This window comes from Capra hircus, chromosome 16, assembly GCF_001704415.2.
Source record: "Capra hircus breed San Clemente chromosome 16, ASM170441v1, whole genome shotgun sequence".
NCBI lineage: Eukaryota > Metazoa > Chordata > Mammalia > Artiodactyla > Bovidae > Capra > Capra hircus.
The window spans coordinates 28687684-28713638 of NC_030823.1; the positions used below are offsets into that span (position 1 = coordinate 28687684).

The following is a 25955-nucleotide window of genomic DNA, read 5'->3' on the forward strand; positions in this document are numbered from 1 at the left end:
TGTGACCACTGGAAAAACCATAGCCTTGACTAGACGGACCTTTGTTGGCAAAGTAATGTCTCTGCTTTTCAATATGCTATCTAGGTTGGTCATAACTTTTCTTCCAAGGAGTAAGTGACTTTTAATTGCATGGCTGCAATCACCATCTGCAGTGATTTTGGAGCCCAAAACAATAAAGTCTGACACTGTTTCCACTCTTTCCCCATCTCTTTCCCATGAAGTGATGGGACCAGATGCCATGATCTTCGTTTTCTGAATGTTGAGCTTTAAGCCAACTTTTTCACTCTCCTCTTTCACCTTCATCAAGAGGCTTTTTAGTTCCTCTTCACTTTCTGCCATAAGGGTGGTGTCATCTGCATATCTGAGGTTATTGATATTTCTCCTAGCAATGCTGATTCCAGCTTGTGCTTCTTCCAGCCCAGTGTTTCTCATGATGTACTCTGCATATACGTTAAATAAGCAGGGTGACAATATACAGCCTTGACGTACTCCTTTTCCTATTTGGAACCAGTCTGTTGTTCCATGTTGAGTTCTAACAGTTGCTTCCTGACGTGCATATAGGTTTCTCAAGAGGCAGGTCAGGTGGTCTGGTATTCCCATTTCTTTCAGAATTTTCCACAGTTTATGGTGATCCACACAGTCAAAGGCTTTGGGATAGTCAATAAAGCAGAAATAGATGTTTTTTCTGGAACTCTCTTGCTTTTTCCATGATCCAGCGGATGTTGGCAATTTGATCTCTGGTTCCTCTGCCTTTTCTAAAACCAGCTTGAACATTTGGAAGTCCACGGTTTATGTACTGCTGAAGCCTGGCTTGGAGAATTTTGAGCATTACTTTACTAGCATGTGAGGTGAGTACAACTGTGCGGTAGTTTGAGCATTCTTTGGCATTGCCTTTCTTTGGGATTGGAATGAAAACTGACCTTTTCCAGTCCTGTGGCCACTGGTGAGTTTTCCAAACTTGCTGGCATATTGAGTGCAACACTTTCACAGCATCATCGTTCAGGATTTGAAATAGCTTAACTGGAATTTCATCACCTCCACGAGCTTTGTTTGTAGTAATGCTTTCTAAGGCCCACTTGACTTCACATTCCAGGATGTCTGGCCCTAGGTGAGTGATCACACCATGGTGATTATCTGGGTCGTGAAAATCTTTTTTGTACAGTTCTTCTGTGTATTCTTGCCACTTCTTAATATCTTCTGCTTCTGTTAGGTCCATACCATTTCTGTCCTTTATTGAGCCCATCTTTGCATGAAATGTTCCCTTGGTATCTCTAATTTTCTTGAAGAGATCTCTAGTCTTTCCCATTCTGTTGTTTTCCTCTATTTCTTTGCATTGATTGCTGAGGAAGGCTTTCTTATCTCTTCTTGCTATTCTTTGGAACTCTGCATTCAGATGCTTATATCTTTCCTTTTCTGCTTTGCTTTTGGCTTCTCTTCTTTTCAAGGCTATTTGTAAGGCCTCCTCAGACAGCCATTTTGCTTTTTTGCATTTCTTTTCCATGGGGATGGTCTTGATCCCTGTCTCCTGTACAATGTCACGAACCTCATTCCATAATTCATCAGGCACTCTGTCTATCAGATCTAGTCCCTTAAATCTATTTCTCACCTCCACTGTATAATCATAAGGGATTTGATTTAGGTCATACCTGAATGGTCTAGTGGTTTTCCCTACTTTCTTCAATTTCAGTCTGAATTTGGCAATAAGGAGTTCATGATCTGAGCCAAAGTCAGCTCCTGGTCTTGTTTTTGCTGACTGCATAGAGCTTCTCCATCTTTGGCTGCAGAATATAATCAATATAATATAATCAATATAATATAATATAATATAATCAATCTGATTTCGGTGTTGACCATCTGGTGATGTCCATGTGTAGAGTCTTCTCTTGTGTTGTTGGAAGAGGGTGTTTGTTATGACCAGTGCATTTTCTTGGCAAAACTCTATTAGTCTTTGCCCTGCTTCATTCCACATTCCAAGGCCAAATTTGCCTGTTACTCCAGTTGTTTCTTGACTTCCTACTTTTGCATTCCAGTCCCCTATAGTGAAAAGGACATCGTTTTTGGGTGTTAGTTCTAAAAGGTCTTGTAGGTCTTCATAGAACCGTTCAACTTCAGCTTCTTCAGCATTACTGGTTGGGGCATAGACTTGGATTACTGTGATATTGAATGGTTTGCCTTGGAAACGAAGAGAGGTCATTCTGTCGTTTTTGAGATTGCATCCAAGTACTGCATTCGGACTCTTTGCTGACCATGATGGCTACTCCATTTCTTCTGAGGGATTCCTGCCCGCAGTAATAGATATAATGGTCATCTGAGTTAAATTCACTCATTCCAGTCCATTTTAGTCTGCTGATTCCTAGAATGTTGACGTTCACTCTTGCCATCTTCTGTTTGACCACTTCCAATTTGCCTTGATTCATGGACCTGACATTCCAGGTTCCTATGCAATACTGCTCTTTACAGCATCGGACCTTGCTTCTATCAACAGTCAATCCACAACTGGGTATTGTTTTTGTTTTGGCTCCATCCCTTCATGCTTTCTGGAGTTATTTCTCGACTGATCTCCAGTAGCATACTGGGCACCTACTGACCAGGGGAGTTCCTCTTTCAGTATCCTATTGCTTTCCCTGGAACTCTACAATCAACTGGTATATCTTTTCTTTTCCCTTTTGCCTTTAGCTTCTCTTCTTTTCTCAACTATTTGTAAGGCCTCCTCAGACAACCATTTTGCCTTTTTACATTTCTTTTTCTTGGGGATGTTCTTGATCACTGTCTCCCATACAATGTCACGAACCTCTGTCCATAAGATGATGGTATGACTGTATAATTCTTCCCTCCTCATCTCACCTTCCTACCAGATGCAGAGTCTCAGCACCAGGGCTGCAACTGTAGATGCCAAAAGCAAGGATAGTTCCTAAGAAGAAATTCTAGCCCTTAAACCTTAATGTCAGTATTCCCAAGGACTTGGTAGGGTGAATCATGCCATCTTCTCATCTGGTAAAATGGAGGCTGGCAGGGAATACTGTTGGGTTGCTTGGTCACTCAGATAGGTATTTCTGTATTTATGCAACCCTACACTGCATCAATGCATTGGTATAGAGGCACCTGCTAGTACTGCTGCTGCCAATCTGGACCAGCACAGGGTCAAACCTAACATTTTTCCCAAAGGACCAAAAGTTTGGGCAAGAATAAGTGACAGATGGAGAGAAGAAAAAGTAATAGCTAAGAATAAAAGTATAAATAAGATTATGTAATAAGGGGAATCCAATATTATATTGAAGCTCTGTGAGAGGCTTAGAGCAAGAGATGATATTGTCTCTTAGCTCAATTACACAAGATACCACAAGGGGTGAAGCCATATGTTGCTGAAACAACTTCCTGCTTTTGGCACCTGGCATCATCAAATGGAATTCTGCAAACCTGAGTGCCACTGTTCTGGGAGACAATTTAGTCATATGACATGATGATGGACTATAGGTTGCTAACTCAGTGGGACCCTGGTAATATGCCAGCATCTTCTGACTCACCATATGGTGTTAACACTGGCCTTGCTGGTAAGATTCAATTATATTATCTAGGTCTTTTGATAATACTGATATTAATAAATAAATGTATCAGAAGATTTAGTTAAAGCCTCCTCAGGACATAATAAAATGATCAGCTAGAGAAAGAACTCAATTTTGCTAACCCTCAACTAGATTCTATGCTAAACAGTTCTGCACAAGTTTATCATATGGTAAAAATAACAGATCAAAGGGGGAAAACAAGTAATTAACATAGTAGTACAAAAATATGAAGACCATCTAATATGGCCTTATTAGATGAATTACTGGTTTCTTTGAATTTATCCCTACTGAGCTCCTCCAAATGATAGACATACTCACACTGGAATTATTGCTCTGTTCATTATATAAACGTTACACTAAATCTAAGCACCCCACCCCACCAAATATGACCATTTTGTTGTAAAAAAGCCTTGGCTAAAGGCCAGGAAGTGGCCTGTGCAGTGAAGAACTAATCTTATCCAAAGAGATGTCTGGCTTTTGCTGCAGCTACTGGTAGGTGACCTCGAGGACCTTGGCACATTATACCCAATAGGGCATCTTTGTCTGGGGCCTTGGGCCACCAAACAGATTAACAATGTAATTCATGATGATGTAATTTGGTCCATGTAGTATCACTTTTATCTTTGAAAGGGACTGAAAAGTATCATCTCAACTGCAGGAAAGGGCTGAAGATGAAAGGTCAGTCGTGTAGGCAATATGTGATTGAGCAATCCCCGAAACTCTGGAAACCAAACGCTCAGGTGAGTTTCTGTGATTGGCAGTACTCCACTTGTACTGTTACATGGACGCCTGGGAAGTAATGTGATCCTCACTTCACAAGGAGGAGAGGACAGAAGCCCTGGGTTTGGTACTTCTGAGAGCTGCCCTGTGCACTTCTTTCTCCCAGCTGATTTTACTCTATACCCTTTCCATGCGTTAAACTGGAACTTTAAGTAGAAGAGCTTTCAGTGAGTTTTCTGAATCTTTCTTAAAAATTGTTAAAATTGAAAGTGGTTTTGGGAACCCCCCGAACTGTAATTGGTGCCAGAAGTAAGGGTGGTCTTTTGAGACTGGTCCCTTTAAGTTGTGAAGTTGGCCCAGATTGCTTGCAGTTACTGAAATACTAAAAGCACTGTAATACAATGACTATCTTTAAGTAAAATGATCTCTATAATGGCTGACATCCCAACTTCACCTACAACTCTAGTCTGACAATTTCTAACTATAAAACTATCTATTCTTTAGTAATTTTAAGGTATTATACAAATAACTCCTTCATTAGTAGTATCAAAAATTCTAGTTTTCAAATGAGACTCAGACCTGTAGGAGACTGAAGGGAGTTTTTTATTAGCCTTGGGCGTCAAAGTATTTCTATTTCATTATAAAAGTATAATGATTTTACATATACCAAGAGAATAACTGACAAATCATACTACATATCCATGCTGAAAAGAGAAGAAATCTGCCTGAAGCCCTGGTGGAGGCATGTACATACCTATCCTTCGTAAAATATTATGGGATAAGGGATGAAAAAACTTTTTTGAAACTGAATTCTGTGTTATTTCCCTCAAAAAATTCTATAGAAATAGGTATGACCCATTTCTTGTAATGTATCAGTATACTTTACCCTAGAGTTAACCATATTACATAAAACAGTATTAACATTACTAGGTGAGGTTTATAAAAACTATAGTCATGAATCTTGAATACTGAATAAATTCCATGAGGAAAAAGAAGTGATGAAGAAATCCATGAAAAATAAGGGAATTATTTTTTGCCTCTTGTTTTATTTTTGGACTAGAATAAGGACAGAGTACTTCAAAAAATACTTTCCACCCTAGGATTTGTTGAAGCCAGTACTTAATATTTAGAACAAACACAGGAAAGCACACACACTCCATTAGCTTCCACAAAACCAATCTAATTTGACCTCAGAGACAGAGTCTATCCAACAAAAAAATTGGTGTGCCTGAGACCTTAGGATTCTTGTCTGATATGAAATATGAGCATTTTTACATGAATAAGCAATATACCAAGTAAAACAAGTAAAGGCAAGCATGAAAAACACAAAAACATAGCAACAACTGCTGCTCATTGGTTATTTTTTCCTGATTTAGGTTCTTCATCTTTAATTATAAGTTCTATCTCATGATTCTTTACTCATACAAATATTCTGCCACTGTTTTATTGGATGCACTTTAAACTACCTAAATCCACTGTGGAATGATAGGAGAAAGAAAAGGAAAGAATAAACATGTAGATAAATTACTACACTGTGAGGAAATACAATCCAGTGGACATAACACAATCACTGATTTGTCTATTTTTTAAATTTATGTATAGTCTAAATAATAGATGCAATAGTAACTGTTCCTAAAATATGATTTGACAATGGGAATACTATATTGCAAAAACCAACTAACCCACATCCAGTAAGACGACTTTGAAACAAACACAAGGTTTCCTGTCTAGAGGAAGGAAACCTCCAGAGATACATGATAAAATTTATCTATTAAACACAATAAGGAAAACATCATAGTCTCTACCTCCAGAAGCTTAAAAACTATAGAGAAAAAGTATTAGTCACTTCCAATCATGTTCAACTCTTTGCAACCCCTATAGACTGTAACCTACCAGGCTCCTCTGTCCATGGAATTCTCCAGGCAAGCACAGTGGAGTGGGTTGCCATAAGGCAAATATTAAAGTAAATAATTTGATCAGTACACTATTCTATACTTTAACACAGCATACAACAAATTACCAAGTGATCATTCATTACATGTACTGTTTATATTAGCTCATTTGCATACACACACACATACACATATATATATATATAGTTCCTTTGGGCTTTCCTGGTGGTTCAGTGGTAAAGAATCTGACTGCTGACACAGGAGACACAGGTTTGATCTCTGATCTGGGAAGACCCACTGGAGAAGGAAATGGCAACCGAATCCACTATTCTTGCCTGGACATCACTAGGGACAGAGGAACCTTGTGTGCTACAGTCCATGAGGTCACAAAAGAGGTGGATATGATTAAACGAATGAACAACAACAACAGATCTTTTATGTTATCTATTTCACTGAAGAGATTCATTCATCTCAAATGTGTCTTCCTTTACTTCATACTATGTTTCCGCCATTGAACTGCTTTTGCAACTTGTCAGAATCAGCTGGGAGTGATTGGTGTCAGTCTGTGACTGGGTTCTCTATTCTATCTACTGATCTATGTGCTTATTCCTCCACCATTACCAGAGTCTTGCTTAAGACAACAATATAGTATGTCTTAATATCAGCTACAGTGATTCTTCTTACTTTATTCTCCCTCTTCAAAACCATTTTAGCTATTTTTGTTCTGTGGCCTTTCCATATACACTTTAAAATAAGCTTGGTTTTATCTTTAAAAATATCTTCACTAAATTTTATTTATCTTATATTTCGTGCTCCAAAATGGACAAGAAGCTTGTCTTCAGTGTCAGAACTGTATGCTATACTTACTTAAAATTTCACATATAAATAGTACAATGCTATTTGTAAAAGAGGACTCAACAAATATTTCCTCAGTAAACTACTTGCTGAAAACAGTCTATCAAGAAAATGAGAATAACATTTTAAGAAGAGCACTGACGTCCCTGAACATGTTCACTGCCAAGCAAAAAGAAAGACAAGAAGGGAGAGAGAAGAGGTATGGAAGTGGTCATAGGCTGATAAGAGAGAGAGTATGTGTGTGTATGTGTACATGTGTGAGACAGTGGGAAAGAGAATATGTAAATTTTGATAACAGAGACACTATAAATATTTAGATATTTAACCTAAAGAAGAGATGACTTCAGAAAGCATGATGACTATAAGATAAATTAGATTACTATATTTGACTCTAAAGGCAAAACTAGGACCAATGATTAGGAGAAAAAGAAATTGAGCTTACCATAAAGTAAAATTCTGTAACACTGGAGCTGTCCAATAATGGAATGAATAGGATTCATTTAACATTAAGTTGTTATTGTTCAGTAGCTAAGTCATGTCTGACTTTTTGTGACCCAATGGACTGCAGCATGCCAGGCTCCCCTGCCCTTCACTATCTCTCAGAATTTGCTCAAATTCATGTCTGTGGAGTCAGTGATGCTATCTAACCAACCCAGCCTCTGCCGTCCCCTACTCCTTTTGCCTTCAATCTTTACCAGCATCAGGGTCTTTCCAGTGAGTCCACTATTCACATCATGTGGCCAAAGTACTGGAGCTTCAGCATTAGTCCTTCCAACGAATACTCAGCATTGATTTCCTTTAGCATTGACTGGTTTGATCTCCTTGTTATCCAAGGAACGCTCAAGAGTCTTCTCCAGAACCACAATACGAAAACATCAATTTTTCAGTGCTCGGCCTTCTTTGTGATCCAACTCTCAAATCTGTAAATAACTACTGGAAAAACCATAGCTTTTCACTCTATGGGCCTTTGTCAGCAAATGATGTCTCTGTTTTTAATATGCTGTCTAGGTTGGACATAGTTTTCCTTCCAAGGAGAAAGGGTCTTTTAATTTCATGGTTGCAGTCACCGTCTGTGGTGATTTTGAAGCCCAAGAAAAAAAAATGTTACTCCTTCCACTTTTTCCCCTTCTATTTGCCAGGAAGTGATGAAACTGGATGCCATGATCTTAGTTTTTTGAACGCTGAGTTTTAAGCCAGCTTTTAAACTCTCCTCTTTCACCCTCATCAAGAGGCTCTTTAGTTCTTTGTTTTCTGCCATAAGGGTGGTGTCATCTGCATATCTGAGGTTATTGATATTTCTCCTGGCAATCTTGACTCCAGCTTGTGATTCATCCAGCCCAGGATTTTGCATGATGTACTCTGTACAGAAGTTAAATAAGAAGGGTGACAATATATAGCCTTGACATACTCCTTTCCCAATGTGGAACCAGTCTGTTGTTCCAGGTCTGATTCTAACTCTTGCTTCTTGACCTATATATAGGTTTCTCAGGAGACAGGTAACATGGAGTGTATTAACACCTCTTTAAAAATTTTCCACTGTTTGTTGTGATCCACACAGTCAAAGGCTTTAGAGTAGTCAATGAAACAGATGTAGATGTTTCTCTGGAATTCTCTTGCTTTCTCTATGATCCATCGAATGCTGGCAATGTGAACTCTGGTTTTCCTGCCTTTTCTAAACCCAGCCTGGTACTCAAGCAGCACTGAGGGTTGAAATGGATTTCAATCCAGATGTCAGTATCAGAAACATAGTTGATACCCAAAATGCTATGTTGAGAATAATTATAAGACTGCATATATAGTCAGTGGGAAAGGGTCCTATGATCAGTTAAGAATATCTGTCACAACCTGGCAGAAAGTAAGGTAACAGAAATACCTATACTTACTATCTCTGTATCTGGATGCATTATTTTCAGAAATGATCATTCCTTGTTGAAAATTTAGATGTGAGCCAAGTAAAGTTTCTCTAAACTCCACAAGTCTAAGACTAGCGTTCTTTAAATGTTCAATGAAATGATATCTTAAAGTATTTTTAAATGACAGTCCTTAGCCAAAATCTTGGATTACTGCTTAAGCAACAAAAAAGCACTTTGGGTTCTTATACTATAATTCACTCTGGAGATGACAGTACCATCTTAAAAACTGCATTGTGCTTTACCATTTTTAAAGTGTGCTCATGTTTTAGTTTTCAATAAAATTTGTGATTACCAGATATCAACAGAGAAAAGCATGTAAATAGGAAAAGTAAAATTGAGATCTGAAAAATACAAACATTTTTAACCAAAATATTATTTTAATGATGTCCTAAAACTTCATTACTAATTAAATCAATCATCATAAGATATCCACAACATAAGATACCCACATCAACATAAACACTGAGGCAGAAATAATTTTTTTCTTCCCCCAATCCTGTTCTTCACAGAGATTACACTTATCATTTGCCACTCAAAAGAAACACCCATTGCTATCTTTGCATAAGTTATCCAAAGTGAGGTCACTAGACCAGCAGCAGTATCAGTAGCATCATCTGAGAAGGTGTTAGTTAGTTAGTTTAGTCGCCAATCGGGTCCGACTTACGGGGTTGAAGAGTTGGACACAACTTAGTGACTAAAACTAACTAACTAACACCTTTTCAGGTGATGCTACTGATAACCGCTGCTGGTCTAGAGATGCCAATTCTCCAGCCCCATCCAACCTACTAGATCAGAAACTCTGGAGTTTTAACAGCACTCCACGTGACTCTGACGCATATCCTGAAGTTTTCAAGCCGCTGTCTTAGTGATGGTTGTTCTTTCTAACACGCCAAGATCCCTTTACCTGCCTCTCCTTAGTGACTTTGCTCTCCCACATTTCGCACAACTCAAAAGATTTTCTCATCTGAATGATTAATTCACCAATAACTCTGGGAGGATTTCCTACTTTCTTTCCTTTTTAAATGTGAGGCTGCCTTTTAAACCATCCAATAAGTTTTAACATTTTTTATTACACATAAATTATGAGATGTTTAAATAGAGATTTTTAACATCTGAAAACAGGCATAAAAACAGGCCTATACAAAAATCATTTTGTAAATGGCCTTTTTCTTTTCATTCCATCTTAAACTATATACAAAATAACACATTTGTAGGAAATTTTTAAAATAAATCATTATACCTGTCAAACAGTTTACAAAGAAGAAATCATCCCATGGCCATCAAAATGATCACTTTCTTACAAAAACATCTCTTCTGACATTTATATAATCCACTCCTTCACTGCATCTTACTCACCTGTGTACATAATGCAGCTGATGAACTGAATCAATTGCTATCACCATCTCAGCCAAGTAAAATCGAGCCATGTCTTCAGGCAATCTATCTTCAAATTTGCTGAGTAGAGTAAGCAAATCCCCACCAACATAATAATCCATAACCAGGTACTAGGAATGAAAATATAAAATGTACTCAATAAATACAAGTGAAAAATCAATGTACTTAACGTACAGCAAGGTCAAACAGCACCAGATTAAATACTTTTCTGTTAGTTAACAAGAAGCTATGTAAGATGACCAGCAGCACTCACAATAAGTCTTAAAAATTTCATAAAGTAGTAAATAAATCTTCTAACAACTTGAACAGGGAAAAACATGGGATTATCATTGCTTTGATGTTGTCTTTAAAAGTGAAAAATAACATCATTATTGTCAACCTACAGCAGACCACAGTTTTACCAACAATTCATATAAGACAGTCGTTTATGTTAAATAAATTCATCTTCATCATCACTATATTTTCCTTATTTCATCTTGAACCAGTAAAGACTTTTCTTAGGTATACATAAACAGAGGAGAACTAATTTTAGATACAAACTCTGATGGGTTTGTAATATTGTGATTTATAATAAGAAATATATATATTTGGGGATAGAACAGAGAGTTTCTTAAAACCATTGGAATTTAGAAAAATGGTAACGATAACCCTATATGCAAGACAGCAAAAGGACACAGATGTATAGAAGTCTTTTGGACTCTGTGGGAGAAGGCAAGGGTGGGATGATCTGAGAGAATAACACTGAAATATGTACTTTATCAGATGTGAAACAGATCGTCAGTCCAGACTCGATGCATGAGACAGGGTGCTCAGAGCTGGTGCACTGGGATGACTCAGAGGGATGGGTTAGGGAGGGAGGTTCAGGATGAGGAACACATGTACACCCATGGCTGATTTGTGTCAATGTATGGCAAAAACCACTACAATATTGTAAAGTAATTAGCCTCCAATTAAAATACAGAAGTTGAAAAAAAATTGGAATTTCCCAAATGACAAGATAAAGGTGTCTTTTGTTATTTATAGCAAGTTCCTTTCAGCCACACCAGAGTTTATAAGATGACTTTTGGAAAACCTCTAGGAAACCTAATGATGGGGGCTGGTTGCCTGGGGAACCAACCAAGAGTACAGTATCAGAACTTTCAGTCCCACACCCTCACCCCCAGAGCGCTCACTCGTGACCTCCAGGGAAAGGAACTGGAAATTGAATAAATCACCAACATCCATATCACCCAGCAACCCCACCCCTGGGCATATATCTGGGGGAAATGATGATCTGAAAAGATACATACACCCTCAGTGTTTATAGCACTACTGTTTCTAACTGTGGAAGCAACCTCAATGTCCACTGACAGCTGAAAGGACAAAGAAGATGCGGTATATATACATGATGGAATACTACTCAGCCCTTAAAAGCATGAAATAATATTTGCAGTAACATAGATGGATGTAGAGATTATCATATTAAGTGAAGCCAGTCAGACAGAGAAAGACAAACACCATATGGTATCGCTCATCTGTGGAATCCAAAATGTAACACAAATGAACTTATTTTCAAAGCAGAAACAGACTCACTCACATACACAGAAAACAAACGTAGGTATGGTTACCAAAGGGGAAAGGAGGTGGGAGAGGGATAAATTAGGAGTTTGGGAACAGCACATACAAACTATTGCATATAAAATAAACAATAAGGTCCTACTCCATATAGCACACAGAACTATATTCAATATTCTATAATAAAACATTATGGAAAAGAATATGTATATATATGTATGTGTGTGTATGTATGCGTATACCTAAATCACATTGCTATACACCAGCAACTAACACAGCATTGTAAATCAACTATGCTTCAATTAAAAAAAAAAATCAATGGCCAATTATTTAATCAATCTATGCAATCATGCTTAAGTTGTGAGGCCTTCATAAAAACTCAGCATGGGGTTTTACAGAGCACCTAGGCTGATGAACAAGTGGAGGTGCGGGGAGAGTGGTACATCCTGGGAGTAGGCATGACGCTCCATGCCTACCCTTCACATGTATTTCACCAGGCTGTTCCTGAGTTCTGTGAGCTGCTTTAGCAAAGAAACTGAATTTGAGGAGAGGGTGGTAGAAATCTCTCATCTACAGCCTGGAGGTCAGAAGCACAAGTAACAACATGGACTTTGCTTTGGGAAGTATATAGTGGGGACACCTTGAAGGACTAAACCCTTAACCTGTGAGATTTGATACCTTCTCCAGGTGGACAGTATCAGAATTGAGTTAAATTAGAGGACACCCAGCTGGTGTGGGAGAATTGCTAGATGTGTGGAAAATCCACACATCTAATGTCAGAAGTGAAGTAGTGTGCAACAATGTAAATAAAAACAACAGTGTCCCTTTACAGTGTATGTATATCAAAAAAGATAAAACAAGGAGTAGACAACAAAATGCAATCTGGGTTGTTAGATTATAGGCTATGTCTGTCATAACTTTTCGCTATTTTCTAGACTATTTCTTTGTTATTTTCTAGATATGTATTACATATACATGAGTATATTGTTATGTTACATAGTTATGTAATACAGTGAGTGAAAGCTAAACATAGTGGAAAGAAGGTTTTGTACTCAGAAAGACCTGTATTCAAATTCTAACTGTGGGTTACAAGTGGCTTTTGAAAAATTAATTCTCTTGGCACTTTACTTTCTTATCTATATAACTACAATAATGATACTTTCTCCAGAGTACAGCATTTAACAAGAAGGTTAGTAAACAGAATATATTTAAATGCCAGTTATAATGTCTTTAAGGTGATTTTATTATAGAAGACAGTTACTATTTCAAGTTTATTACCAAGCTGACATTAAGATTTAAAAGTCTTGAGAAAATTCACATTCTTATTATTATACATTAAAATTATAAGCATGGGCAATTTTGTTAAATAAAAGAAACATTTCATTTTGTTAATCCTTGAAAATCAGGAAAACAATGTATTTCAAATTATGGTCTATGGTTTAGTTGCTGTATTTACAAGGTCTAATGTTTAACAGACTGTCAAGAAGGTTAGAACAGAGTAATTTAATGTAGTAAAATTTTGTTCACCTAAACATGTTGCTAAAATTGGCAATGGATATGGAGAAGAAATCCATAGCTCTAACTTTAAAAAGAAGTACTCTGAGTACAGTAGCAAACAGAAACTTTTCAAATAAAAAAAAATCTATTAAAACTAGAATCTAATATTTATACATAGAAAGTCATAAAGCAAAACTTATTCTCCAATAAACATTTACTAGGTACCAATCAGGATTTTTTTTTGGTACCACACAGAGTATAAATAGATCAAAGGCTTTTACATCAAAAGCTCTCCTCTCTTGAAAGTGTACTCTATTCTTGCCATACCAGAATCCTAAAGTCTGAGTATATCATCTATCAATATCAGCTAAAAAATAATCATCCTAACATTTTTTCCACCCACCGTCACCATTTAAAACTTAGGTTCCAAGAGTCACCACTTATTTCTACGTTCATCCTCATATGCTTTGTGCTTCCCTTAACAAACCCAAAAATCCACGAACTCCTTCCCTTCCAATCTTCCAGTGTACATCACGTATCTCTTCTACACTATACAACCATCCTTGAGATAGAATAAAACATAGGTACTTAAGTGTTCCTTGCTTTCCTATGCTGCCTGCTTAGAGTGTTCTGCCTCCGACTATTCACATTTCCCCCCTGCCTTGTCCTCAGAGGTAGAGTAGGTGCAGTTAAGACAGAATTCAGCAACTGGGAAAAGCAAGAAGCAGAAAACACAAAAGGAGATTTGCTAGAGAAAATAAAATGAACTATACTTGCAATAGGGTTTGAGTGTTAGGAAGACAAAACGCATCCAAAAAGGCAGATAAGTAATATTCTCACGTAGGAAAAAAAGGCCCTTTTCTTCTACAGCATATCCCAGTGACTGTCTCTAAGTCATTCTTTTATGCTTTCTCCTTTATTGTTCACTACAACATTCAACTAAATCATCAGGGTTTTGTTGAGTCTGCTGCCGCTAAGTCGCTTCAGTCGTGTCTGACTCTGTGCGACCCCATAGACAGCAGCCCACCAGGCTCCCTCGTCCCTGGGATTCTCCAGGCAAGAACACTGGAGTGGGTTGCCATTTCCTTCTCCAATGCATGAAAGTGAAAAGTGAAAGTGAAGTCACTCAGTCATGTCCGACTCTTCGTGACCCCATGGACTGCAGCCTACCAGGCTCCTCCGTCCATGGGATTTTCCAGGCAAGAGTACTGGATTGGGGTGCCATTGCCTTCTCCATTGTTGAGTCTATTTCCTACTAAATCTGTGAAGTCCATCTACTTCTAACCCTACCAACTATCCTAATCCAGGCACCAGGCCTCTCTTGATTATATCACTACTGCAAGTTTACAGCCAAAGTGAACAGCTTTCTATAATACATTTTATTCTGTAGATAATTTTCTTGGGAGTGGAAAATAGAATACAGAACAAAAGAGGGACAAATTAAATCATTCACTAATTCCATATATATATATAAATAATATACTAGGTGCTAACATTACATGTATGCAGGGGAGATACAATTAACAAGACACAGTTCTTGCCTTTGTGGTATTTACAATCTAACGAAAACAAAATACAAATAAATGGGTATTTTTAATGTAATATAAATCTCTGACAAAGATAAGCAGAGGGTACTGCTATAGGAAGAGAAAAGGAAAAGAACCTATTTTTAATCTGGTTCACTTATTCATCTGAAATTTATTGAGTTTTTGTACAAGGTGTGAAGAGTATTTTCTCATATGCAGAGAGTCAATTATCTAAAACAAGTAGTTAAATACTCCATTCTTTCCTCCAATTTAATTGAAATGCCCCTTCATCATATTTTAAGAGGCTAAATACACTTGGGTCTGCTCTTGGGCACTCTATTCTGCTATAGTTGTCTATTTCTGTATCAGTATCATACTGTTCTCACTGACTAATCAGTAAAATTTAATATCCAGTAGGACAAGTATCTACTTCTTACAGGCTGACCACCTTTAAAATACTCAATATGCCAACAATGTCTTTAAACAAATTTAAGAAAATCAGAGACTGAGAGGCAACATTCAGATGACATGTTGAGGAGATGATAATCCTAACATAGAGAGGTCCTACCAACTGTCAAGGAGAGGGGAAGGAATCCAGCAAAACTAGGCTGCATCTATTAACAGGTAACTCACTTAAGAGGAAACACAATTAGCCAATTAATACATAATCAAAACCAAAGCAACAGTGAGATATCTTTTATCAATGCAACTAGCAAAAAGGTCACTACTGTTTTAGAGAAAGTGAGTTAAAAAACAAACACTGATTTTTTAAAAGATGAGTGACTACAACTATTTGGGAAAGTAATTTCACAGTATTTATTGAATTTTAAAAGATGCATACCCCTTGATCTAGCATTTCCACTCTTAGGAACATCAGTTCACTTCAGTCGCTCAGTCGTGTCTGACTCTTTGCGACCCCATAGACTGCAGCACACCAGGCCTCCCTGTCCAACACCAACTCCCAGAGTTTACTCAAATTCATGTCCATTGGTGCCATCCAACCATCTCACCCTCTGTTGTCCCCTTCTCCTCACGCCTTCAAATATAGTCAATTAAAATAAAAGCTCCAATGCGTAAGGCTTACAGGCAAGTACTTACTGCACAGCACTGTGGATAACTGGAGCAAATATGAAAATATGAATAGAGATCAACATCAAAACTTGTAATTGGATCTATTGAATATTTCATTCTGTGAAATAGTATACTGTTGCCCAAGAGAAAACTAAACATATATGCGGATGAGATATTTTAAGTGACAACAGCAAGCTGCAGTATAATATGTACTTTGTAATTCCATTTTTATAAAAAGGAAGAAAATATCATATACACACAAACATGCAATTCTACAAAGCATAAAAAATGGAAGGATACAACAAAGTTAACATCTGTTACCTTAAGAGGGTGAGACTATTAACTTTTTAATGTATACAGATCACTGTACAGAGATCACTGTATAGAAAGGAAAAAAATCTAGTCAAACTGAAGTTGACCACTGGAGTCAAATTCTGCTAAAGGTCAAAGGTGATGGAGTCAAAGGCAAAGGACAATAAGAATAATCCTAAATATAAAGATATACCTCATTCACATTGAGAGAAAAGAAGAGGTCCAAATATGGATAAATTTCTATACAGGGGAGAGATGAAGATGTTGAGGTCAGAGCATAGAAAGTTAAAGTTCATGCTGGAGTAGCCAGTGGCTTTCACTTTCCCCAGAAGTAGGAACTATAGAATGAAAGTACAGTAATTATAATTTATATAGTGTCCTATACTAGAGATGGGGATACGACTGTTTATTCCTATTTTATGGCTATGTAATAAAAGAGAATGAAGATAAATTATTTGTCCAAACATACATTCAAGAGTGGGAAAGTCAGAACTCAGGGTTCTTGATCCTCTGATCAGTTTCCATCTTACTGAAATTAAAGAGTCTCAGCATTCGGTAAAAAAGCTGCCAATATCCATGACATAAAGAGCATGTACTAAGCACCAGGATAACAAAAAAAGAAATTAAGGATACAGGCCGAGTCTTCAGAAATCTTGTATCCCTCCAAAATAAACAGGTCTTTAGATGTGAATGTACACATCAGAAAATTTCCAATTCTGAATTTCTAAAAAATCCTTAATTAAAAGTTTTGCTTTTTAAGGAACAACATTCCAAGGAAAGAATGCTCAAGTATGTGAAAACATACAATAAAAGAATGCTATGAAGGCATACAATAAGCCATGTGAAAACATACAATAAGAAACATTTCACAGAACAGATATGCTTTAGAAGTCTTCTTAGGGAGAACACCAAACTCCTTTAGTCATCTTGTAACATGAAGAGATTAGTAGTTAGTCCTTACAGTCCCACTTTTATTTATCCCTTCTAGCTTTTTGTTTTTTCACTCTTTACAAAAACACCTTTCTAACTATTCCTATCTTCAGTACAAACTGGACTCCTGTAAGAATTTGAAGTTCATATGGCTAAATACAACTCAATAAATATCTTTCACCCACTAATCAGTTTACAAATGTTAATTCAAAAAGTAAAACTTTTGCTTTAAATATCTTCCTGTTTTTTCCCTCAAACCAAAAAAAATAAAATAAATAACTAAATAGGAAAGAGTGGATAAAAAATATGAAGAAGAAAATTTTGTTGATTTGTAATATTCTAAATGATGTCTAAGTGAGTAAGTTTATGTGTCCATATACATGCAACCAAGTAGGCTTGTCTTTAGTGAGTTTTTCTTAAGGAAAAAAATGTTCTAATCACATCTTAATATCCTTTATTAAATTATCCAACTTCTTCCTAGTAAATAAAATGCACATATGCTATGATTATTATTTTATAAACTGACTATAGTGAATCTGAACTTATTACAAATGAAAGTCAAATTACTGAATATTTATCACAGCTTTCTTGAACTGTATAGCTCTGAAAATTCTATTACTTGTTTGACTGGTTTAGGGCTACTAGGGTTAAAAGTTATTCTGGAAAATAACTATGTGTAATAAAATTTCCTTTTGGGTATCTACAGTTAGGCTTGTCAATATTTTTAAACGATTTTATTTTCTTATATTTTATAAATATTCAAAAGAAAATCTTTGATGATAACTAAGATAATTTAGGACTTCTGACTCGTACCATGAAGGTTTCCGTAAGGAAAAACTGACACTTTACAGGAGATCTGAGTTCTAGAGTATTTCAGTCCTCCTCAGTTACTGTGAAACTTTAATTCTAATATAATTAATGACTGGCTACACACACAATTTCTTAGAAATGTCTCTGAAAAAGAAGTATTAATCCTAAGTCAAATACAAAAAGCAAAGACTCAATAACTCAGAGGAGAGAGAATCTCTGAACGATAAATCAGGCTTTTTAAATTTAAAATTAGGTAAAATTGTGCTATATAAAATTTGGTATTTGAACACTTTATTTCCATTCTATATATTTCTATATTTATAGCAAAATATAGATTTTAAGCAAACCATAAATATACAGTGTTATATCTATCCACAGTAGACTATATTGTCATAGAGGTCCATAGTCCTTATCTTAAAATTTTTGCAAAGCTATGATAAAACTGTTATAATTTTGCTAGGCAAATACTTGGCAGATGTTTGACTTACTTTTAAATTTGCTTATCTATGCAGATTATATTTGAAATGATACATTCATCTCTAAAATTTCATGTAAATATGGTCAATTCAACTCAAATATTCCATTCAATTTAACAACTAAGCAACTAAAATGTGCAAACCTCTATGTCATGACTTTTAGGCAATTCTGACTATAATTCACAATAAAAAATATGGTTTATATGAATATTCAGTAACTATAAAAGAAATAAATGTTATGAAATAATATTACTTGAACTCTCATTTGATATTCTATTTAATTTTTTAAGTGCTGGTTGTAACCTACTAAATTGATTTTATAACTCACTGCTAAGTCACTTCAGTCATGTCTGACTCTGTGCGACCCCACAGACGGCAGCCCACCAGGCTCCCTCGTCCCTGGGATTCTCCAGACAAGAACACTGGAGTGGGCTGCCATTTCCTTCTCCAATGCATGAAAGGAAAAGTGAAAGTGAAGTCGCTTAGTTGTCTCCAACTCTTCATGACCCCATGGGCTGCAGCCTACCAGGCTCCTCCATCCATGGGATTTTCCAGGCAAGAGTACTGGAGTGGGGTGCCATTGCCTTCTCCTTATAACTCACTAATGGGTCACAATTTGAAGTTTGAAAAACACTACTATACTCTGGAAGCATGTATGGAATATAAGGACAAGTAATGACCCTGCCTGAACACCTTGACCTGTCCTGATATCAGATAAACCCCACAACTATTAAGTTTCACTAATCTCTGATTATATTTTAGCTAAAGATAACAGGGTTCATGTCATTTATTCAAAAATTTTTAAGTTGTACCAAAAAAAATCAAAGACACACACACACACACACACACACACACACACACACAGAGGTTAATCATATAATAGCAGTACTAAAAATGTAAAGGTAAAATGAAATAGGAAAGATTAATTCAAATTGTGAATTCTGAATTACTTTAAGACTCAGAATTTGAGCACAGTTTTAAAGTACTGGCTAGACTTCAACAGGACTAGTGGCAGGAAGAAGAGGAGGAGTGACATAGTATGAAAGGTATTATGGAAAATAAAAATGAAGAAAAGTATAGAAGAGTACAGAGAATGTTCAAGAATGGAGGGTATTCCACTGAGGCTGAAACACAGGATTTGGGTGAGCACAGTATTTCCAGTCATCTCTTTTTTATTTAGCACCTTGGACTGCAAGGAGATCAAATCAGTCAATCCTAAAAGAACTCAATCCCGAATATTCATTGGAAGGACTGATGCTGAAGCTGAAGCTCTGATATTTTGGCCACCTGATGCAAAGGGCCAAATCATTAGAAAAGACCTGATGCTGGGAAAGATTGAAGGAAGGAGTAGAAGGGGACAGCAGAGGATAAGATGGTCAGATGGCATCACCAACTCAGTGGACGTGAGTTTGAGCAAGCTCTGGGAGATGGTGAAGGACAGGGAAGCCTGGTGTGCTGCAGTCCACGGTGTCGCAAAGAGTTGGACATGAATGAACAATAACAACAATACTACACTGTTAATGGTTTCCTCTACCAACTCTCCTTGCTTTAGCTTTCATGGTGCAGTATTTTGATTCTCTTTCTTGCTCGGATCATGTCCACAAGTTTTCTACTTCAGGTGTCCTATCTCCGTCTTCTCTAGGCACATCTGTTTTCTCATTTCACAAGCACTATTTATTGATTCTCATTCACTCCTTGTATTCACTGTTATCTGCAAAAGGTGCTGGCCAAGTTTTCTTGTAAAGGACTACATAGTAAATAGGGTTTAGGCTTGGCAGGCAAGAGGCAAAATCAAAATAACATATAGATACATATATAATAACAGAAAAAATTTCCACATATTTCATTAGCAAAATTCAAAATATAATGATAATTAGTACAATTTTGGTAATACAGACTACTAATGAGAAAATGTAATCCTTTTGTAAGCAGAGGGGAATATAAAAGTTTGCTTAACTGGGGCTCAAAGTTCGTGATCCCTATCATCAAAAGAAAGTTGAAGTGAAAGTCGCTCAGTCACGTTCAACTCTTTGCGACCCCATGGACTATACAGTCCATGGAATTCTCCAGGACTGGAGAATTAGAATACAGGAGTGGGTAGCTGTTCCCTTCTCTAGGGGATCTTCCTGACCCAGGAATTGTACCAGGGTCTCCTGAATTGCAGGCAGCTTCTTCACCAGCTGAACTAATAGGGAAGCCTCAAGTCATCAAAAATCTACTGCAAATGTAAATCTGTAAATGCTGATCTACAATGAGATTCTACACATCCCATCTGTGAAACTCTCTATTCACAAGAAAAGGTACTGGTGTCAGTTCATGAGTATATAATTTTGACTGAGCATATTCCTCAGCTGTAAGGCATTTATAGAATGCTATTAAATTTTTCTCCTGATACTTGGGTTTAAGCACGTCATTACTGCAGATTAACCACTTCTAAGTGAAAGTTAGATGGAAGTTCTTCACTGCCCAGTTAAACGGATTTTGAACTATGAACATTTTCTTTGCACTTGCATCAGGTGCCAAGAACTGATGTTAGAACTGTAGTTTGACCTCAAAAGATCTACCTGCTGCAAATCTATACGGAAATGGAGATCTCTCTCCTTTTCACTTTTGACAATATGGGAAGTAGATACAGCAACTTGACATTTCTTGTAATTGAAACATTAGCTGTCAAAATGACTTCACCACAGCATAGTTTTTCATATAAGTGTTGTTTTGTCTTGTAATCTTATATTAAATTTATTTTGAAAACATATCAAGTCTACAGGAAAAGCTAATTTCCAAGCCTACTCAATACTTTACAATAATGGTTGAAGGTGGGGTTTTGGATTCAGAAATATTTCAGCCAGCCCTTTGTTCAAAATACTGTAATAAAACGTTACCACTGTAAAATCAGTGAATGGGTGTATGGCATAGCAAGAATGTCTGGCTTTTGATTTGACCAAAAAAAAAAAAATCCATAGAAATGATTATAGTTGTTTTCAAAAAACTGAATGAAACACAACTTTGATACTACTGGTTCAATACATGACAGATTCAAATACTTGCAGCAAGCTGCCTGCTGATTAACACAAAAATGAACATCCACAAGCTTCAAGCACCTATTATTTTCACATAATTTATAAATCTGTCCAAATAAGCCTTTTTCTGTTTTACCACACTCCATTGACACATTTTAGCAGATTACAATTCAGATTGTATCAAAACAATATTTTCTCAACTTCTTTGAAAATACTAGGTTGGTGCAAAAGTAACTGCAGTTTTTGCATTATTGAAATTTGACTTTGATACTGGAATATATTCTTAAATAAATGTGGTTATGTTATGTATCATTTTAATGCACATTTCTCGCTTTATGGTTTGTTTGTTTTTTGCTACTGACTTATTACTTGCTGTTTACTTTATATTTATTTTAGACTAGGGAAATGATGTTAGACCAAAAAGTAAACTCAAGCAATTTTCTTCAGTTCAAAATGGCTCATAAAGCAGCAGAGACAACTCACAACATCAACAATGCATTTGGTCCAGGAACTGCTAAACAAGGTACAGTGGTGGTGCAAGAAGTTTTGCAAAGCAGACAAGAGCCTTGAAGCTGAGGAGCACAGTGGCCATACACTGAAAGTTTACAACGTCCACGACAGGAGCCATTACAGAAGCTGATCCTCTTACAACTACACAAGAAGTTGTCCAAGAATTCAATATTGGCATTCAATCTTCAATGCCATTCTACAGCCAGTTGGCATTTGAAGCAAATTGGAAAGGTGAAAAGGCTCAATAAGTGGGTGCCTTACGAGCTGACTGAAAAATCAAAAAAAATCATTGCTTTGAAGTGTCATCATCTTTTGTTTTACTCAACAGTGAACTATTTCTCCATCAAATTGTGATCTGTGACAAAAAGTGGATTTTATACGACAGTTGGTGATGACCAGCTCAATGGCTGGACCAAGAAGTTCCTCCAAAGCCCTTCCCAAAGCCAAACTTGCACCAAATAAAAGGACATGGTCACTGGTGGTCTGTTGCAAGTCTGATCTACTATACCTTTCCGAAGCCCAGCAAAATCATTACATCTGAGAAGCAGGCTCAGCAAATCGATGACATACATCGAAAACCGCAATGCCTGCAGCTAGCACTGATCAACGAAAGGACCCAATTCTCCATGATAATGCCCGATTGCACAACCAATGCTTCCAAAGTTGAAGGAATTAGGCTACGAAGTTTTGCCTCATATGCCATATTCACCTGCCCTCTTGCCAACCGACTACCATACTAGATACTTCTTCAAGTATCTAGACAACTTACTGCAAGGAAAATGCTTCCACAACCAGCAGGACGTAGAAAATACTTTCCAAGAGTTCATCAAATCCTAAAGCATGGATTTTTACACTACAGGAATAAACTTATTTCTCATTGGCAAAAATCTGTTGATTGTAATGGTTCCTATTTTGATTAATAAAGATATATTTGAGCCTAGTTATAATGATTTAAAATTCATGGTCAGAAACTGCAATTACGTTTGCGCCAACCTAATAATATGACAATAATGATTTCACAAAATGTTCAGAGAGGCTAATTCCTCAGATACTTCAAACTCAAACACTGATTCCTCAAATAACAAGGATTGAGCAGAATCAGCAACATCTTTCCACTCAAGAGTCAAAGAAAACCTCTCAATGTGATATGAAATGATTATCTCTCTCTGCTTTTATAATCCACCATTGATGCTCCTGATGTTCAAGCTGGTTTTAGAAAAGGCAGAGGAACCAGAGATCAAATTGTCAACATCCGCTGGATCATGGAAAAAGCAAGAGACTTCCAGCAAAACATCTATTTCTGCTTTATTGACTATGCCAAAGCCTTTGACTGTGTGGATCACAATAAACTGTGGAAAATTCTGAAAGAGATGGGAATACCAGACCATCTGACCTGCCTCTTGAGAAATCTGTATGCAGGACAGGAAGCAACAGTTAGAACTGGACATGGAACAACAGACTGGTTCTAAATAGGAAAAGGAGCACATCAAGGCTGTATATTGTCACCCTGCTTATTTAACGTATATGCAGAGTACATCATGAGAAATGCTGGACTGGGAGAAACACAAACTGGAATCAAGATTGCCGGGAGAAATATCAATAACCTCAGACATGCAGATGACACCACCCTTATGGCAGAAAGTGAAGAGGAACTAAAAAGCCTCTTGATGAAGGTGAAAGAGGAGAGTGAAAAAGTTGGCTTCAAGCTCAACATTCAGAAAACGAAGATCATGGCACCTGGTCCCATCACTTCATGGGAAATAGATGGGGAAACAGTGGAAACAGTGTCAGACTTTATTTTGGGGGGCTTCAAAATCACTGTAGATGGTGATTGCAGCCATGAAATTAAAAGACGCTTACTCCTTGGAAGGAAAGTTATGACCAACCTAGATAGTATATTCAAGAGCAGAGACATTACTTTGCCGACTAAGGTCCGTCTAGTCAAGGCTATGGTTTTTCCTGTGGTCATGTATGGATGTGAGAGTTGGACTGTGAAGAAGGCTGAGCGCCGAAGAATTGATGCTTTTGAACTGTGGTGTTGGAGAAGACTCTTGAGAGTCCCTTGGACTGCAAGGAGTCCAACCAGTCCATTCTGAAGGAGATCACCCTGGGATTTCTTTGGAAGGAATGATGCTAAAGCTGAAACTCCAGTACTTTGGCCACCTCATGCAAAGAGTTGACTCATTAGAAAAGACTCTGATGCTGGGAGGGATTGGGGGAAGGAGGAAAAGGGGATGACAGAGGATGAGATGGCTGGAGGGCATCACTGACTCGATGGACATGAGTCTGAGTGAACTCCAGGAGTTGGTGATGGACAGGGAGGCCTGGTGTGCTGCAGTTCATGGGGTCGCAAAGAGTCGGACACGACTGAGCGACTGAACTGAACTGAACTGACTGATGCTCCTTCCAATGTCCTCAATTCTTTGAGTAACTGTTCTCCTTAAGTCTTAGACAAGTTTATTTTCTGTGGACACATTTCTTTGGCTGGTACAATCGTATATGATTTCATTAACTCAATATTGGTCACTGGCTCTCCTTGCTTGATTAATAAATGAGACACTCAGGTACTATAGTTGCAGCCTCACTTTCATTTTTTATTTTGTGAGGAGATTCTGCTATGGTAAGATATTGGGTTACATTTTCTAACTCCTCTGACTGCTGCTTTCCTGTGAGTTAGGAATGTTGTGATGAGGGCTCAGTTTAGCCGTGTAGACATTTACTATATTCTATTAGGACAAGTGAAGCACAGTGGTGTAATGAACACCATGCTGTAATTTATTAATAAAATAATCCACAATCTTCTGTGCCTTTAAAGCATGATATTTGAAAAATCTACCTTTCTTATTTTGACATGAGGCATATGTGCTATTAATTTAAATAAAAAATGCCATGGTATAGCGAGATATATATATATATGTGTGTATATATATATATACACATATATACAGCACTTGAAATGTCACTGCAATTTATAGTCTGCTGAGCACAGCAGTGCAAAGCAATGAGTAACACATATTGTGTTACCCTCTGTCACAGTGCCAGTCTCCATCACAACTAGTCAACTTTGCCACCTAGGCACAAAAGCAGCCACAGGTAGTGTGCAAATCAATGGCATGGCTATGTCAGTAAAACTACAGACAGTGAAATCTGAACTTTAAAAGATTCACTCTTCTTTTGATTTTCTTTCAACTGTTTAAAAGTGTAAAATAATTCTTAGCTTGCAGCCTGTGTGAAAATAGGTGGTGGTCCAGATTTAAACCACAGGTCAGAGCTTACCAAAATCTGGTCTATAAGATAATAACTCCAAAATAAATGGTGCTATTTACCCTTAGAAACACCAGACTAATATCTAAACCCATTAAATAGATCACACTATAATTCAAACCCAACATATACCAAATTAAACTAACAACCATTTTCCCATCTACTCTAAATTTTCTCTTCCTTCCTATATTCCCCAACTCTGGAATCAACTACTGAGTACAGAACCCTGTAAGTCAGACACCAGAAAACTGGGAATCATTTTGATTCCTCTCTCCGCCCCTGACATTCACTCTAACACAAGTTCTAATTATTTTATTTCCTAAATAGTACCTAAATCCATCCCCTCCATCAGCTTTATTCAAATCTCATTATCTGTCACCTGAATATTGTCTCCTAACTTGTCTCTCTTGTCTGCTGCTGCTAAGTCGCTTCAGTCACGTCCAACTCTGTGCGACCCCAGAGATGGCAGCCCACCAGGCTCCCCCGCCCCTGGGATTCTCCAGGCAAGAACACTGGAGTGGGTTGCCATTTCCTTCTCCAATGCATGAAAGGAAAAGTGAAAGTGAAGTCGCTCAGTCGTGTCCGACTCTTAGCGACCCCATGGAGTGCAGCCTACCAGGCTCCTCCTTCCATGGGATTTTCCAGGA

The 25955-nt window shown here is 37.2% G+C and overlaps 1 protein-coding gene across 1 annotated transcript in view; it reads right to left on the reverse strand.

The window, feature by feature from the left end:
- Positions 1–25955, reverse strand: part of CDC42BPA (CDC42 binding protein kinase alpha) — a 304553-nt gene that overhangs the window by 172338 nt on the left and 106260 nt on the right. Inside the window, 1 exon segment of the mRNA XM_005690541.3 lies at positions 10300–10448. Within this exon segment, the coding sequence (XP_005690598.2) occupies positions 10300–10448 (149 nt within the window).